The sequence below is a fragment of the Haliaeetus leucocephalus genome, unplaced genomic scaffold (genome assembly GCF_000737465.1).
Source record: "Haliaeetus leucocephalus isolate CR32 unplaced genomic scaffold, Haliaeetus_leucocephalus-4.0 Scaffold151, whole genome shotgun sequence".
Taxonomy (NCBI): domain Eukaryota; kingdom Metazoa; phylum Chordata; class Aves; order Accipitriformes; family Accipitridae; genus Haliaeetus; species Haliaeetus leucocephalus.
The window spans coordinates 5,079,198-5,094,238 of NW_010972587.1; the positions used below are offsets into that span (position 1 = coordinate 5,079,198).

Consider the following 15,041-nt stretch of genomic DNA (forward strand, 5'->3'; position numbering starts at 1 on the left):
TATCTAAACATTTCCCATATTTCTGCATATTCTCGTCACACAATACTACGGGTATATTGTAAAGACCTTTGTTAATAGGATTTCAGTTACAACAGTCAGCCTCCAGTACTCCACCACTTTAAATTCTGTTCTACTTCATGTTTTTCAGGCTGGCACAGCATCTCTTTTTCTCCATGTAATAAGCTCACATTTTCACCAGCACTGTAATTTTCCCATAGGAATAACTACGACAGAATAATCGCCCAACTTCTAAATGTGGGTCAACCTCCTCCATAAAAAATCAAACCTAGGCCTCCCGAGTTGCAGATAGGCTAGAAGTTAGCAATTAAAGGTTGCTGAAGCCTAGCCCACATTTTACCTTTTCACTAGTGAAATTGACTGCAAGCCAAATTCCTTGTTTCATGAAACTACAGCCTCATTCCTAGTAGCACTCCTGGAAGACTAAGTCAGTGATGACTGATGCTAAAAAAGGCACAGATACATTTAACCAGCTTAAAATCACTTATATAAGCCCTGAAATAATCAGAGGAAAAAAAATCAGAAGAGAAGATCTAGTATCTGCAAGAAATTTGACGTAGCACAATCAAGTCTTAGTGCTTCTCAAGCCCATTTTAATGATTTTCCTATGAGTAAAAGCTCTTAAAAAAGCACAACAGTTTGACTTAATAAATTAGTGGCAAAAGCAACGCTAAAGGGAAGATTTTACTAGAATATTCAAATACATTTATATAACTGCAACATTAGTCTAGTAAGGGATACAACACAGTATGTAGAGAGAATAACCAAAAATTTCTTTAAATATAATAAAAATTACAAACAGGTTGTATATGTATATTCTACAGAAAATATTCTCCGATTAAGCACAATGCAAGCCAGAGAACATCAAGTGCTGTTCCAGTGAGATAACAGCAGCTGTGAGAAAAACATATGAAAGCCAGCTGTTCGTAGCACTGAAAAAACTACCATAATAATTCTTAAAATACACTAAAAGACTACCAGATTCAACATGGTAACAACTATCTTTGGTTTCAAAGTTTTTTTTTTCTTTTTATGTGAACAGTACTGAATGGGAAAACAGGAAAATGATTCAAAGTTACCTGAGACACTGCTTTTATTACTCTGATGGACTAATGTCATTACTTTGACAAAGCAAGCTGTGGGAGTTAGGGAGGCTCATACCAAAAAAATCTCAGGAACACTACTCATGGCAAGAACTAAAGGAAGCACAGATGACTGGCATGGCTGCCAAGAGTAAAAGGAGAGACAATATTAATAAAAAAAGCCTGAAGTTTTCACTAAGGACTCCACACACCATAACAAACATGTCTAATGATATCCTAGGCAATAAGACAACACAAGCAGTTTCAAATGCAAATAAACACAAGGAGAGCAACTATTGCTTGGTTTTTATTTTTGTTTTGGTTTTTTTTTTTAAACAAACTATCAACATGTCAGGCCTGCTGATGAGTTTCACTTCGCATCCCATCAGTTCACATGGATCCACTGACTTTGTTTTCAACAGGTTTAGCAAGGCAGAGGGACTGTTTGAAAGCTGGCAAAAAGTAGTGCTGAGACTTCCTCCCCCCCCCGCTTTTCTTAAAGGAAAGGATCTTTCAGTAGAAGTAATTGTTAAAAGGTCTTTACACAAAGGTTCCAGGCTTAGGTGGTGTATCACACCACTTCCATGTGAAGACACAACTTAAATACCTGAGACATTAACACGACCATTAGTTATAGGATTACACGCAGATAATGATTTACCATCAAGTGGACTGTTCTCCCACAAATCATAGCATGCTTTAATAAATTAGTGCACCACATAATGCATTTTTTTGCTTCATATTAACACATAAGGATACAAAGAATTACATACAATAATTTCAATATGCTTTCTTCCTTACCTCTTCATTGTGAAAGACAGTGGTTTTGAATCAACATTTGGAACAGAAAATTAATGTCAGCATTTAAGTTCTTTAAAACCTCTGTAAAAAATAGCTTTGTCTTACCATGGCTATGGGTAGTTCCTGGGCTGAGAGATGGTTGGAGTAACTCTTTGGTTGGAGTAAAATAGGCTTCTTTCCCCTGCCGCTGGCTCATTTTTCCTGGAGTTAAAAGCTGTGATTCATCGCTGTTTGTTACCACTGCTGAAATACAAAATGGATGCTCGTTCAATTACGTTATGTGCTTGTGCATAGATTTCTATTAACAACTTCACTGTTATTTATGAAACTGGTATTCAAATGCTGTCTTGCGAAATTTTTCATTCTAGAAAATGAGGATTTCAAACCAGAGATTTGCTTTGAAAGGGATGGCAGAAAGAAGCTAACAAGACTGGTCTAAGACATGAGGCAGAAGATGAAAACAAAAAGTGGGAGGAAAGGCTGCCACTGAATACAGATACAGTACTGAGCTGTTACTTAACTTCTGAAACCCTGCTTTCTTCATCACTTTTGTGATAGTTCTCGGTTTAACTAGCCACAACGCAGCCAAGCCAGGAAATTACTTGCTAGATCAAGCTGTGCCACCATCCCAGAAAGCTAAGATGAACATATGTATGTACACCACAAGAAACAAGTCTTATTAATAAAGATCATGTATAGACTCTGTCAAGGCAAACAAAGGCTTAAAGCAGAAGAATTACTCTCGAACCTTATCAGTCTGAAAGACTTGTCTGACATCTTCTAGCTATTTATAAGATCACCTGGCCAGCCATCCTGTTTACAGTGTCTGTACATTTCATTAAGCTGCACACAACAAAACTGGACCTTTTTTCATAATGGAAGAATAGCTGACTCGGTAACACCTGGCCTGTGGAAGTAGATACACTGACAAAAAAAGAGATCAGAGGGGGAAACAATAGGTGCTTACTAAAGAAGACCCTGCCTAAAAGATTGGAACTTACTATGCTGCTCGGTTTAAGAGTTCCCAAGCTCTCCTCAAATCGTTTTAAAAGTTCAGCAGAAGATCTAGTCAAAACAAACAAGTTCTATTTTCTGGATAGACTCTGCAAAGTACAGAGGCCCTCTTCTTAGCTTGATCAGTACTATTATTACAGTAATGGAAACATTTTTTCAGCAAAGCCTAGAATGAACACAAGGCAGTATGGGGTGGGGGGGAAGGTGCTTGAGTGTCTCCAAAGAGCAATGAAGCTGGTGAAGCATCTAGAGCACAAGTCTTATCAGGAGCAGCTGAAGGACCTGGGGTTGTTTAGCCTGGAGAAAAGGAGGCTGAGGGGAGACCTGATCGCTCTCTACAACTGCCTGAAAGGAGATTGTAGGCAGGTGTTGGTCTCTTCTCCCACGTAACAAGCGATAGGACAAGAGATAATGGCCTCAAGTTGCACCAGGGGAGGTTTAGGTTGGATATTACGAAAAATTTCTTCACTGAAAGGGCTGTCAAGCACTGGACCAGGCTGCCCAGGGAAGTGGTGGAGTCACCGTCCCTGGAGGTATTTAAAAGGCATGTAGACGTGGCACTTAGGGACATGGTTTAGTGTTGGACTTGGCAGTGTTGGGTTAATGGTTGGACTCGATGATCTTAAAGGTCTTTTCCAACCTAAACGATTCTATGAAGAATGCAAGAATGCCAGGATACACACCTGTAGTGTTTTTCTACATCAGATAAACCATCTAAAGCTCTGCTCTGGACAAACTATACCCTATGCAGACTGCTGCTCAGGAAAAACACGTGAGGAGATGGACACGTGAGGTAAAAAGCTCATTTTACCAACTCAGAGTTCAAGTCTGTCAGTGCCAGAAGGCCAGCACTTCACAGCAGTAACTGACTTTGCTCTTCTTGTAGTACCACCAAACTAGCTTTTTATTGTCCTACAGCTACAAGTAAGGGAAAGGGGGGGAGCAGGGCAGCTGCTGAAGTCTTGGGAAGGGACTGTACCATAAAAGGTCTGGTATCTGAAATGAAAAATAAATAAAAGGGGCTGTGGGGTGTGTAGAAAACAGCTGCTTCACAGGCTCACACAAAACAGGTCCCTGCGAGGGGAGCGAGCTATACCTGTTTTAAAAATGTTTAAGGTGCACCAAAGTAGCACCAACTTTCAATCAGCTAGCTGAAAGCTGCTCTCGAAGAGCCAGCGGCCATTTAGCTTCCCAGGGAAGGGATTTCACAGCCCGCCGTGCTCTGCGGGTGCCCCCAGCCGCTGCAGCGGGCAGTGCTCCAGCTCTGCGGGTGGGCTCCTCGCCTGCGTCGAGTACCTGCTCCGCAGCAGGAACTGCGCTAACAGCCCTTTCTCGAGTGACCTGTGCAGAAGGCTCGTTTCTGTACGGGCAGCATGCAGCACGGCTAACTTTTCTTTAAGCTTTGGGAATTCCAAAGGTTTCTTTAAGCTGTCAAGACGTGATCACTTCTCAGGCAGTACTTGCCAGTAATTTGCAGCGTAAGCAAACTCTGCACACAAGTTCTACCAAAGCATGAACCGAATTCAGTAATGCTAACTCAGTAACACCCACAGGGTTACAAGCGTCAAGTTCACTATTAAATTCATGCTCCTTCATTAGTCTGCAGACTCAGTTTGGGTCCTGCCAAGACTGCTAGCACTAACAAAGGCTCCTTTCCTAATAAACACAGTTTATGTATCACCTAACATAGAATATCTTGTGGTAATCACTTTGCATGCCTGGGGATTCAAGATGAACTTCTTAAATCAAGAGGGCTTTTGAGAAATTCAATCATCCTTCAGCTTTTATAGATTAGCAGTAGAGTTTTAAAATCTCCTTTTTATACAAAGCATTGTAAAAGTACTAAACAAACAGAAATAAATCAGTTAAGTACATAAATGCCTATCCACCACTGTGGCAGCCACTAGGAAGAAGTTGTGCTCTTCCTTCAAAATGCCTCATCCTGATGCTCGGATGTTTGCTTTGGGTTGAGGGGAAAGACAGTGCAAAGCAGAACATTACCTGTTGCTTTGAGCAGGGGACAGTGAATAAGATTACTAAGAGGCTTTCATCTTTTCTCTATAAAAGACTGACTAATGACCTGATTTTTAGAGGTGCCTGTACAGTCACAGCTGTAAAATCAGCAGGACCTTCAGGAAGTTAATGATCTCTGTAAAGATATGCCAAGCATCTTATGGCAGGAGCTCTGAAACCTTAAAAGACAGAGATGGAAACAAAGAAAGCTATTACAAGGAAAAGGAAAAAGTGCTTAGAAAGGAGAGAGGAGGGGGAAAAGTTATGCTCATGACAAACCTGAGTTTTCAAGATGCCATTAAATCAAACACCTACCACTTGGAAGCAGATCTTTTTAAGAGCGTAGATTTAATTAGTACCTATTAATAGATAACTCAGCAATTTGTAGAGGTTCCTTGGCAGCTGTTTATAGCTTCTGATGGATTGATTTTATAAACACTATAAAAATGTACGGTACATACTTAAGTCATCCATTTACTGACAATATTTGACAGTCCTATAGCTAATTTTGAACTCATCTGAAGCACAGAATTATTTTATCCTGGAATTTCATTACATTCACAGAATAAAACCAACAGTGATCCTGAAAGAGATCAATGGTCATTTACTCTAGTGACCTTGCTTACTTGTGAAATAAAAGTTAGCACGAATGAATAAATGACGTTTCTAGTCAAACATGTTTGCTTATTTGCCCAAAACACCAAACTGAAACTTACAGTTTCAGATTCACTTTTTCCCCATGTACCTGCAGTGAAATCTTGGCAAACTAATCAAAAGTGTAAGTCTCAAAAACCACACTCAGTTTCTGACTAACCTTCAAAGCACTCACACTTTCTAGTGAGTTTTGGTGAGGACAATCAAAATATGATTTTTTTTTTTTTTTTAAATGTTCCTGGGGAACACCTCACTTACAGAAATGATCAGAGGGCTGGAAGATGTCTCCTATGAAGAAAGGTGACAGAGTTGGGGCTGTTCAGCCTGGAGTAGAGAAGACTTCAGAGAGACCTCACTGGAGGCTTTCAATATACAAAGGGGGCTTATAAGACAGAGAAAGACTTTTTACCAAGACTTGTAGCAACAGGACAAGGGGCAATGGTTTTAAACTGAAAGAGGATAGATTTAGATTGGACGTATGGAAAAATTTTTTTACTATGAGCGTGGTGAGGCACTGGAAGAGGTTGCCCAGAGAGGTTGTGGTTGCCCCATCCCTGGAAGTGTTCCAGGCCAGGCTGGATGGGGCTCTGAGCAACCTGGTCTGGTGGAAGGTGTCCGTGCCCATGGCAGGGGGGTTGGAACTAGATGATCTTTAAGGTCCCTTCCAACCCAAACCATTCTATGATTCTAATTCTTCTTAGGTTTCACGTGCCATCTCTGCAACTTGAAAGATGGATTTGTTAGGCATATGCTCAACGTGTCTGACAAGACCTACAATAGCGTGGCCAACCATTCCTTTCACTCAAAGGCCTCAAACTGGTGATTCATTTTTAGACTTTCACTCAGGCTTCAGAGCAGTCATCCAAGAGAAAGATGACCTCCGTTAATCCCTTCCTTTACCTGAGTGAGTTTAAACCCATACCATCTACCTCCTTGAAGATGAGCAGAGGGTTATTTTAGAGAAGAAACATCAATTAGTAAATCTCAAAGCCTCCTCGCAACTCTTTGGAGGGCACATTTCAATACCAACAGAACTATTAGAGTTGATAATACATACTTTGTTCCATTTCCACATACTGGCCATCAAATTACTAAAATATAGTTTGTCAGTATGATTCATGCATCAGAAGAAACACAAATTGTGGTCTTTACAGCCAATTTATTTCATCAGATAAAGCTATGAAAAAAATTATATCTGAAGTGGCAGATTCCCATTTCTTCTGTTTCTATAACGAGCATGTGAAAGTGCCTACACTCTTGAAAATAGCACAAGGACATCAGATATAGGAGGTTTATTATAATTCAATTCTGCATTATTTTTTGATGTCTATAATAAGTGGTATCAGCTAAGACCATGGCTTCTGCACAGATTTCTCACTAAAAAGAAAGAATTTGTACCTGCACCTTTCCCTTCCCCACATACACAGACTCTTAATCCCAGGCAAAATTATTCTGCCAATCCCACGATCATACTAACACCCATGAACCAATGGCACTAATAAGTCTTTGGCTGTGTGCACACACATATATACACCCACTGAAGTTCTCCCTATCACCACATCAGATCCAATTCTTATTTGAGTATTAGAGTATACACACCTGTTCATTTCTGAAGATGTAAAGTTACTGAAATCAAGTGAAACATATAGCACTATAAACAGACAAGCTCAAAAATAAAACTGTTTCTGAACCAGTATTTCCATGTCTTTATTATCTATACTACAATAACATTTGAAGGTTTCATTTCAAACTGATAAATATATCTTTTTCTCTTCCAGATAAGTAATTTATAAAAGATTTTTTTTTTTCTAGCCATGGCTGGGAGAGGTGAAGAATAAACTTTCCCCAAAAACAAAAAAAAAAAAAAAAAAGGGTTAATGGAGGGAAACATCTAGATGAGTAGTATGCCAGGTAGAATACTTTTCCAACAGTAAATTTTCATTGTACTTGAGCTTCTCAATTACAGTACGGAAGAAAACATAGCATTTAGCCCAGCAGCCTATATGTAAAGATACATGCTAACTATTATGAACATATGTGCAAACATACTGTAGGAGGGGGGGGGTCACTTACTTGATGGTCCATGAGAGTCTCTGTTATCACCGTGATGCTGTGTACACATACAATTGAAGAACGAAGAACAGCAAACATAAAAATCCAGGCCAGGAAGAAGCAAGTGCACAAAAGCAGCAGCAGCGGGAAAGAAGAAGGACAATGAAAACAGTGTTAGTTCATAACTAAAATAAAACATGCATCTCAATACCAAAGGCAAGACCTCAAGCGACTTAGCAGTTCAGAAAAGTTGAAGCAACAAAACTGACAAATATGCTTATAGAGAAGCCATTATTAGAAGCCATCATCATATATGGTTAGTAAACAGCAACTGCCCAAACTGCTAATTCTGAGTGGAACCTCTCCATCAGCAATTTAGTGCTCATATAACTTGATACACAAGATATTTTAAGAAATTTTTAGCTGGAATGTTTTCAGAAGACTAAAGCTCTGAAGAAAGCTGAAATACCACAAAATTTGTTTCCAAAACTGCCCACTTTCAGACAGGTGTTTTGGAAAGACAAAAAACTTTTAAGCCATCAGTAATGTGCAAGCACCCACCAATGCCAGATCCAAGCCTAACTGCTTTTGCACACAAACTTAGAAGCCACGGATTCAGTTCATCTACAAACACAGGTAACATTTTAAATTGCTTAGGATGGAAGACAACAGTGCAGTTTTAAATTTAAGAGGATATTTTATATCAAAGTATTTCCAAAGAATCAAGTTGTATAAAAAAATTATCTCTGTCCCACTGAATGCATCAAATATAGGCACTACAGAAGAGTAATTACATAGTAGTAGTCTGTAATCCTTTCTGACATTTGATCGGGAATCTTCTATAAATCATTGCTACCCACGGCCATAAATCAGAGCCAAGATCCCACTGTGCTCAGCCGTGTACAGATGTAAGGTAAGTTCCACCTACGTCTTAAAGGATTTACTACATGTGAAACCCACGAATAACAGAAAAGGAAGAGAAAACAAGCATACTGATCAGCATAAATATTTGCTCCTTAAAAATAGAATAAATCCAAACATGCTGTATCTTCTATATCCCAAACAAAAAACTTCTGCTCCATAAAGGAGAGAAATCCTTGCCCTGCCTTAAAGAGGATCCAATCTTGCCTCTCTTATCAGTACTAAACAGCAGGAAACATAAAAAAGAAAAATAAAAATATCAGCAAGCAGGAGTCTTGTCTTACACTTCTGATTTCAAAACACAGATTTTTATCCCTCACAGCTGCCTGGGGGTGTTAAACTGACACTGCAACACGCAAATGTAAAGTACTGCAATAAGAATACTACAATTGCAGTACACATCATTGGAAAGGTGAGGGAACCCTTCTTTCATAATTTTGCACTTTCTGGAAATGGACTTGATTAAACAAGAGAAGCTGAAATAAATTATAAGTGCACTTGGTAAACAACCTTCTATCCCTGTCAGAGACTAAATTTAGGTCAAAGAGTGAAACACTGCTAAGGGAACCCATGAACTTAGCAGACAGGTTTACGTACTAGCACATGAAACACATTCAAGAATTCAACTGGTTTTGAGGCAAAGTGTTTCTTCTTAATGTACAGGTAGCATGCTACAGACTAGGAAACAATTTGTTTGGACTGGAACTGTATTGCCCTACGCTGGTTTGAGATTCAAGGGAATAGTGACTGACAAGAGAGCAAGATAAAGGAGTTTGCAGTAACTGTACAGAGATCCAGCAACTGACTGAAGGACTGGGAACACCACTATTCAGCACGGGTCTGCTTTATTTCACACGAAAAGTTGGAAAGCAAGAGAAGAGAACTGGAAGAATAAATTGTTAACAGACATACAGGATCAGAAGTTTGAGACTCAGACAGCATGTTCACCCACAGTGCGTACTTACGCGTTGAAGAAATGGAGTGAAAAAGCACTGCAGCAGGTCCTGTCTCACTGCCTGCCTCTCAAGCAGCCTTGACCAAGATACAACGTGACACCACAGAGCAGGGCTATCTGTCACCCGAGACGATGCAGGGGCTTTTTTATGTAAATATTTTAGCATTGCATGGTTAATCCTATGAACTGGTACAAACAGCTCCTATGCCAGAGGCTGAAACACAAGCCTGTCTAACTCTGTCCCTGATCTTCTCCAACAGACATTCTGTTTACACACCAAACTGCCTCCGTTGCCGGTCAGCCCCGTCTCTTGATTAGAACTATTTGGGCCTGTGTATTTACCTAAAACCTGCAGAATATATATTTTGAAATATCGATGCAAGATGTTAAGATACTGAAATGAGACTATTTCGTCCAGAAAGACCTCTTCGTGTTCCAACAGCCTATTACACCTCTATCATCTGCAATTCATATCATTGCAGATTGGGGATTCAAACCCCTAAGGGAACAAAAAGTGACAGTTTTAGTACTTCAATGTTTTCTCTGAAAAGAATGCCCTCAGGCCATTCCTGTCCATTATCTTGCACAATTTTTTATTCTAAATATATAAAATCAAGAGAAAGATACATTTCTTTCCAGAGACACAGCCTACCCTTATTTTCACATTTATTTAACTGATGACTTGGATTACAGATTACAGAACAAGTCCTTTGATAAGGGAGGTTCTCAACACTACATGATTGATTTAGCTTCTGCTGAGGCACAATTAGTTAAACATGTAACTATCAAAACATACAAAACCTATCCCTCCTCCCAGTAAAATTTTAGATTAAGACTAACGAATAAAACCAGCAATATAAACCATCAATGAGACGGTAGCCACAATTCTGTTTTCATACAAAAGCAACTCCGTGCTTCAGAAAAATGCTATTTTTAGACATTCATTTCTCAGAAATAAAGCTTATAACAACTGCTACTAAACCTAAAATTATACCTGCCAATTTGTCCTATAAAACAAAATCCTCTTCCTGTTGAAGATTAGGGTAAAAGCAAAAACATATGTCATGCTAGCATGTCTGAATCTCACACTACAAAAGATGCTTGTTAAACATACTTACTAGATTTACAATCTAAACCTACAGCTAAATTCTTAATAGAGTTTAAATGCACTTTTAAAAGCCAAGTTAGAGTTTTCACCCTGCTGAAGACAGACTCTTCCTGAAAGCAGTCTCTAATACAAGTAGATCACGAAGATTAATCATGTTACATATAAATTCAGGACCACTAACCCAACCAGCAAAGCTGACCAGAGAAAAGGGCCTCTATTCTATGCTTCAAGGGAAAAAAGGTACTTCTATGTCTGCTGATGTTTTTAAATAGCAAGGACTGACTGTACAAGTTATATCAAAGGCAACATATTTATGAAATACATGTTTTGGTAAAAATTAGCACCAACTAGAAAGTTTTCTAAAAAAAAAAATAATTTAGAAAAGGAATGGTTTACATCAAACATTCCCATGTAATGTTCTGAGTTCTGAGCCAGTGAGGCTTGTTTAAATTAAATTATTATTTTATAGAAAAATAGGCAAAAACTGTTCTCAAACAAGAACTTAAACTAAAGTGTCTACTATTTTACAATGCTTTAATGGTGCTAGATTACTAAAGTAGTTTGCTGATCTGTCATAACATTTGTGTTCAGATACAGTATATATTAACCTAATTATTAGACAGAAAAAGCATTTCATGTAAGACTTTTCTCCCTAGACTGTTTCTGGAAAGAAAAGCCCATAACATTAAGTTCTGTGATCTCCTTCTCTTTCTTTTACACGCAAGCCAAAAAACACATTGGAAAGCTGACACCTCTAAAAAGGGCTTTTTCAGGTACCTCCTAGAAACCCCCCAAAGGACTTAAACCATGTAGCAAAATGTTGATCAGTATTCTTCATGCACATTTGCAATTCATGTATTTCATTATTTTTAATCAGACAAACAGAACTTAAAAAATAAATCAAATTGCAGCTAGAAGTCTGGAATACTGAAAAATCTCAAACGTGACCCTTCAAACAATTTAAAATTCTGGGAAGTGTCAAGATTTGCATACACTCATGGTCTTCAAAATTACTGGGTCCAATCTCTTAAAATATTTGCGGGGTGGGTTTTTTTTTATATTTCAGTTTCAATTTTTTACTATGGTGTACACCAGACCAAGTATATTAGACTCCCAGATAAGCTTTCCAAACTGTTTTTAACAGCTGTAGTGCAACACATAAAACTTTACATTGTAACTGCAATTAAGATAGACAATTATCCCACTAAATGATATTTTGGTAAGAAATGTTTAGAGTAGCCAGTCACAGTATACCATCAGTTAAAAAAAAAATTATTCCGAGATGACACTTCAGGTGCCTAAGTATATAGGATGAAAGGCAAATCTATCCTTACACTTAGCATTCTTCTGAAGCAGACTTGGTAAAACATATAGAGCCTCATTTTAAGATACCTTCTTAAAATCATGCTATTGTGAAAGCATGTCACAAAAAAGAAAACTAGCACATTGAGTTTCTTCAAAGTTTTTTGTTAACTTGTAATTTTTTTTTTTTTTTACTGTAGGAAACAAGAAGGACAGCAACTCAATTGACAGGATTTTTTTTTTTTTTAAATATCCTATTGCACAGCTGACAGATGATACTTATAGTATATTGTGCCTGGGATATAAATGCATTGGCCCTGCAACAAATCAATGGATCTGTTTATTACAGAAAAAAGCCAAGGATTTTCTTAGAGCACTGCAAAATAGCTTGTCTCCAAATCCATCACTTAAGATAAACACAGTAATAAAACACTTCATCAAATTAATAGGTCTATGTAGTAGTTGAACCATCACAAATAAAGTTTGTCACTAATGAGGTGTTAAACTTGAGCTTCACCTCAGTTACAGAAAAGATACCCTATTTTGCCTGTGGGAGGCAGTGCTTTGTATCAGAAAGCAGCTCTGGAAACTAAAAAACATTTCCTGCTTCAGCTATTAGAGTGCTTCCACATAACACAGCTTGTGGAAAAATTAAATTCTTAAATAATTTCAGCAATATGATGATGATGAAGTGTCATATTACCCACTAGCCTTTCCTGTTTTTAAACTGTACTTAGAAGGAAAGAGCTGATATTTTCACTACTTCAGAAATTTTATAATCAGCACAGTTTATCAACTCTTACACCTGAAATGACTCTGGTAACATATAATATTCACTCCTCCTGCCTTTTCTGCTCCTCATTCCACCAAGAAATACCCTATTTTTTCTTTTGTCCATAGTCATTAACTAGTAAAGTGCCAGTGAGTACAACTGAGAGGAATACCTTTTTCTTTTGGGACTCAGAGATACCGAGGATCAAATCCAGTAACAAAATATTTCTTGACAACCGGTCCTCTTGCCATGAGAATCTAGCAAATGATGGGTGATACTACACAATACTCCAAATACATTCACCAGAAAAGTATCAATTAAAACCAAACTAGAACAGCTTCAAGCTGTTTAATTCTTTCCCTACAAAAGCACCTTCATGTTCATCCAATTACATGAAGCCACATTTAAGTTACTCACTGAATTTCTATCAAGTTCCCCATCAACCGGAACGGTCTCCATGCTGAAAGGGTGTGTTGTCGGCCTCTCCGTCAGTTAGAGTTCGTCCATCCTGGTACTCGAGATCCTGGAGGGGGGAAAAAAAAATAAATAATAATTCACTTCCAATGGCTGAAATCCATTAAAAAGCTACACTCTCTCTCTCTCCTCTATGTTTTAAGAGGGTAGTCTCCTATTGTAAACTGTGTATATTACGGTTCCTTGCAAAATACACTCATTACGTATAAAAATCAACTTTTTAGGAATGAAGGGAAAGAAGAGTTTCAAATGACACGGCCAAAACAAAAGCTATTCACAGAGGCAAGCATTTACTTTTAACCACGCTTACATCAAATAAGAAAGAGTTATGCTGGAAGAATACAAGAAAAAAAAAAAGTCCCCAGCAGCACACCACTCCCACCCTGAAGGCATGTGGACACAAGCTGTTTGGGTACATAAATGCTATTCTGGAGCAGTCAGAGTTTTGGGCTTCCCAGCATAACTCCAGAAACAGCCGCATTTTGCTTTGTGGAACAGACACACAGAAATTAAATCATTTGTGCAAACCAGCACCCTCTGAGGCAGAGCAGGTGCTCAGCTGGCAGCCACCACACACAGCCAGAAAGCAATGCCTTGTTCTCAAAACACTTCCTATTTACTTTTTTTGCTAGAAAATGAAAGATACAATAAACCCTATTATTCACACCACATTTGAAGTCACCAGTGAGACCACAAAGCGGTTTGAAATCAAGCAAAACTCAGTGGAAAAAACATGCCTGAACTGTTCATTCATTTAGTGGGTTTCAGGAGGGAAGCAGATCAAAATGGGATGCCTACAGAGATGCCCATCTACAGCCCACTGCTCTGCTTCTTTCTCAAAGGCCCCCATCAGCAAAAGATACAAGCAGATGAGAAGGCTGTAAGCTGGCCTGTTCAAAACTGGTATGAAACCAGTATCACGCAGGGAGAACACCCTGCGGTCCCACACTCCACAAAGCCATGTTCCACACTGCCCTTCCCACCATCCAGAACAAGTGTTTAATCAGAGAATTAGCTCAAGGATTTTTGTTTTGTTTTGTTTTCTTTCTTTCTGTCTTGGGTGGGGTGGAGGGGCAGGAAGCAGCTAAGTTACGAACCAGACTGCTAAACCAACACTTGTGCAAGAGCAGGGTAGCACGGAGATGGTGACTTTTTTTTTAAGCTACAGCGTTAGCATATTGTTCTTAGGGTATACATCAAGCTACGACTTCAGCTCAAGCTTTAGCAGAAAGATTAACTGAGGACAGAGGGGTGAGGTGGGAGGAGGCATCACAGCCTCCCCAGGGAGCTTGAGGAGCATTGCAGGGGGACAGAAGGAGGCGCAAGGAGAGGACCAGGACAGTACACAACAAGATCTTGCGGTTCAAAGCCTGCCTCAGGAAATACGCACTCATGAAAACAAATCTCACTATAAAGAGCAACCATTTGTTCAACCGCTTTCAATGTTTTCATTACAATATTTTTTGTTCTTGTATTATGTAAAGTACATTAGAATTAAAAATCCCTTAGGAAGAACATACAGTATTAACACACTATAGCAAGTTACCATAACATATGCCATAAAACACAAAAGGAAGCATTAATAAAAAGTTTAACAAAACAACTGCGTGCTAAAGAAACTGCAAAGTTTATAGCTGCCTATGACTCAGTTCAAAGGACCGACGAGGATCTTACTGAAGTACCTGAGTAATTACCATGGTGGCACCTAACTGGGAAGCGTATGGCTAGATGTTTTCATGTAAATTAGAAACAGTAGACATCTGAAGGGAGATGACTACAAGTGATTAATTTGCATTAATAAAATGAAAAATGGCATTACCACAGAAAGAGGAATTCACGGCAGAAGTTCTGTTTCCCAGGGTGGCTGGCACTGGA

The 15,041-nt window shown here is 38.8% G+C and overlaps 1 protein-coding gene across 4 annotated transcripts in view; it reads right to left on the minus strand.

Annotated features, from left to right (window-relative positions):
* Nucleotides 1-13,466, minus strand: part of OSBPL8 (oxysterol binding protein-like 8) — a 60,979-nt gene extending 47,513 nt beyond the window's left edge. For 2 of the 4 annotated variants that reach the window (XM_010561808.1, XM_010561807.1), the window contains exons 1-2: nt 13,110-13,190; nt 2,007-2,141 (exon numbers count right to left, since the gene is read on the minus strand). In XM_010561808.1, coding sequence (XP_010560110.1) covers nt 2,007-2,141; nt 13,110 — 136 coding nt within the window. In that variant the 5' untranslated portion in view covers nt 13,111-13,190. Of the gene's footprint in view, nt 1-2,006; nt 2,145-7,655; nt 7,693-9,520; nt 9,635-13,109; nt 13,216-13,444 lie in introns of those variants that run through there. The other 2 variants (XM_010561805.1, XM_010561806.1) reach the window with 2 other exon arrangements.
* Between the last annotated feature and the right edge of the window lie 1,575 nt (nt 13,467-15,041).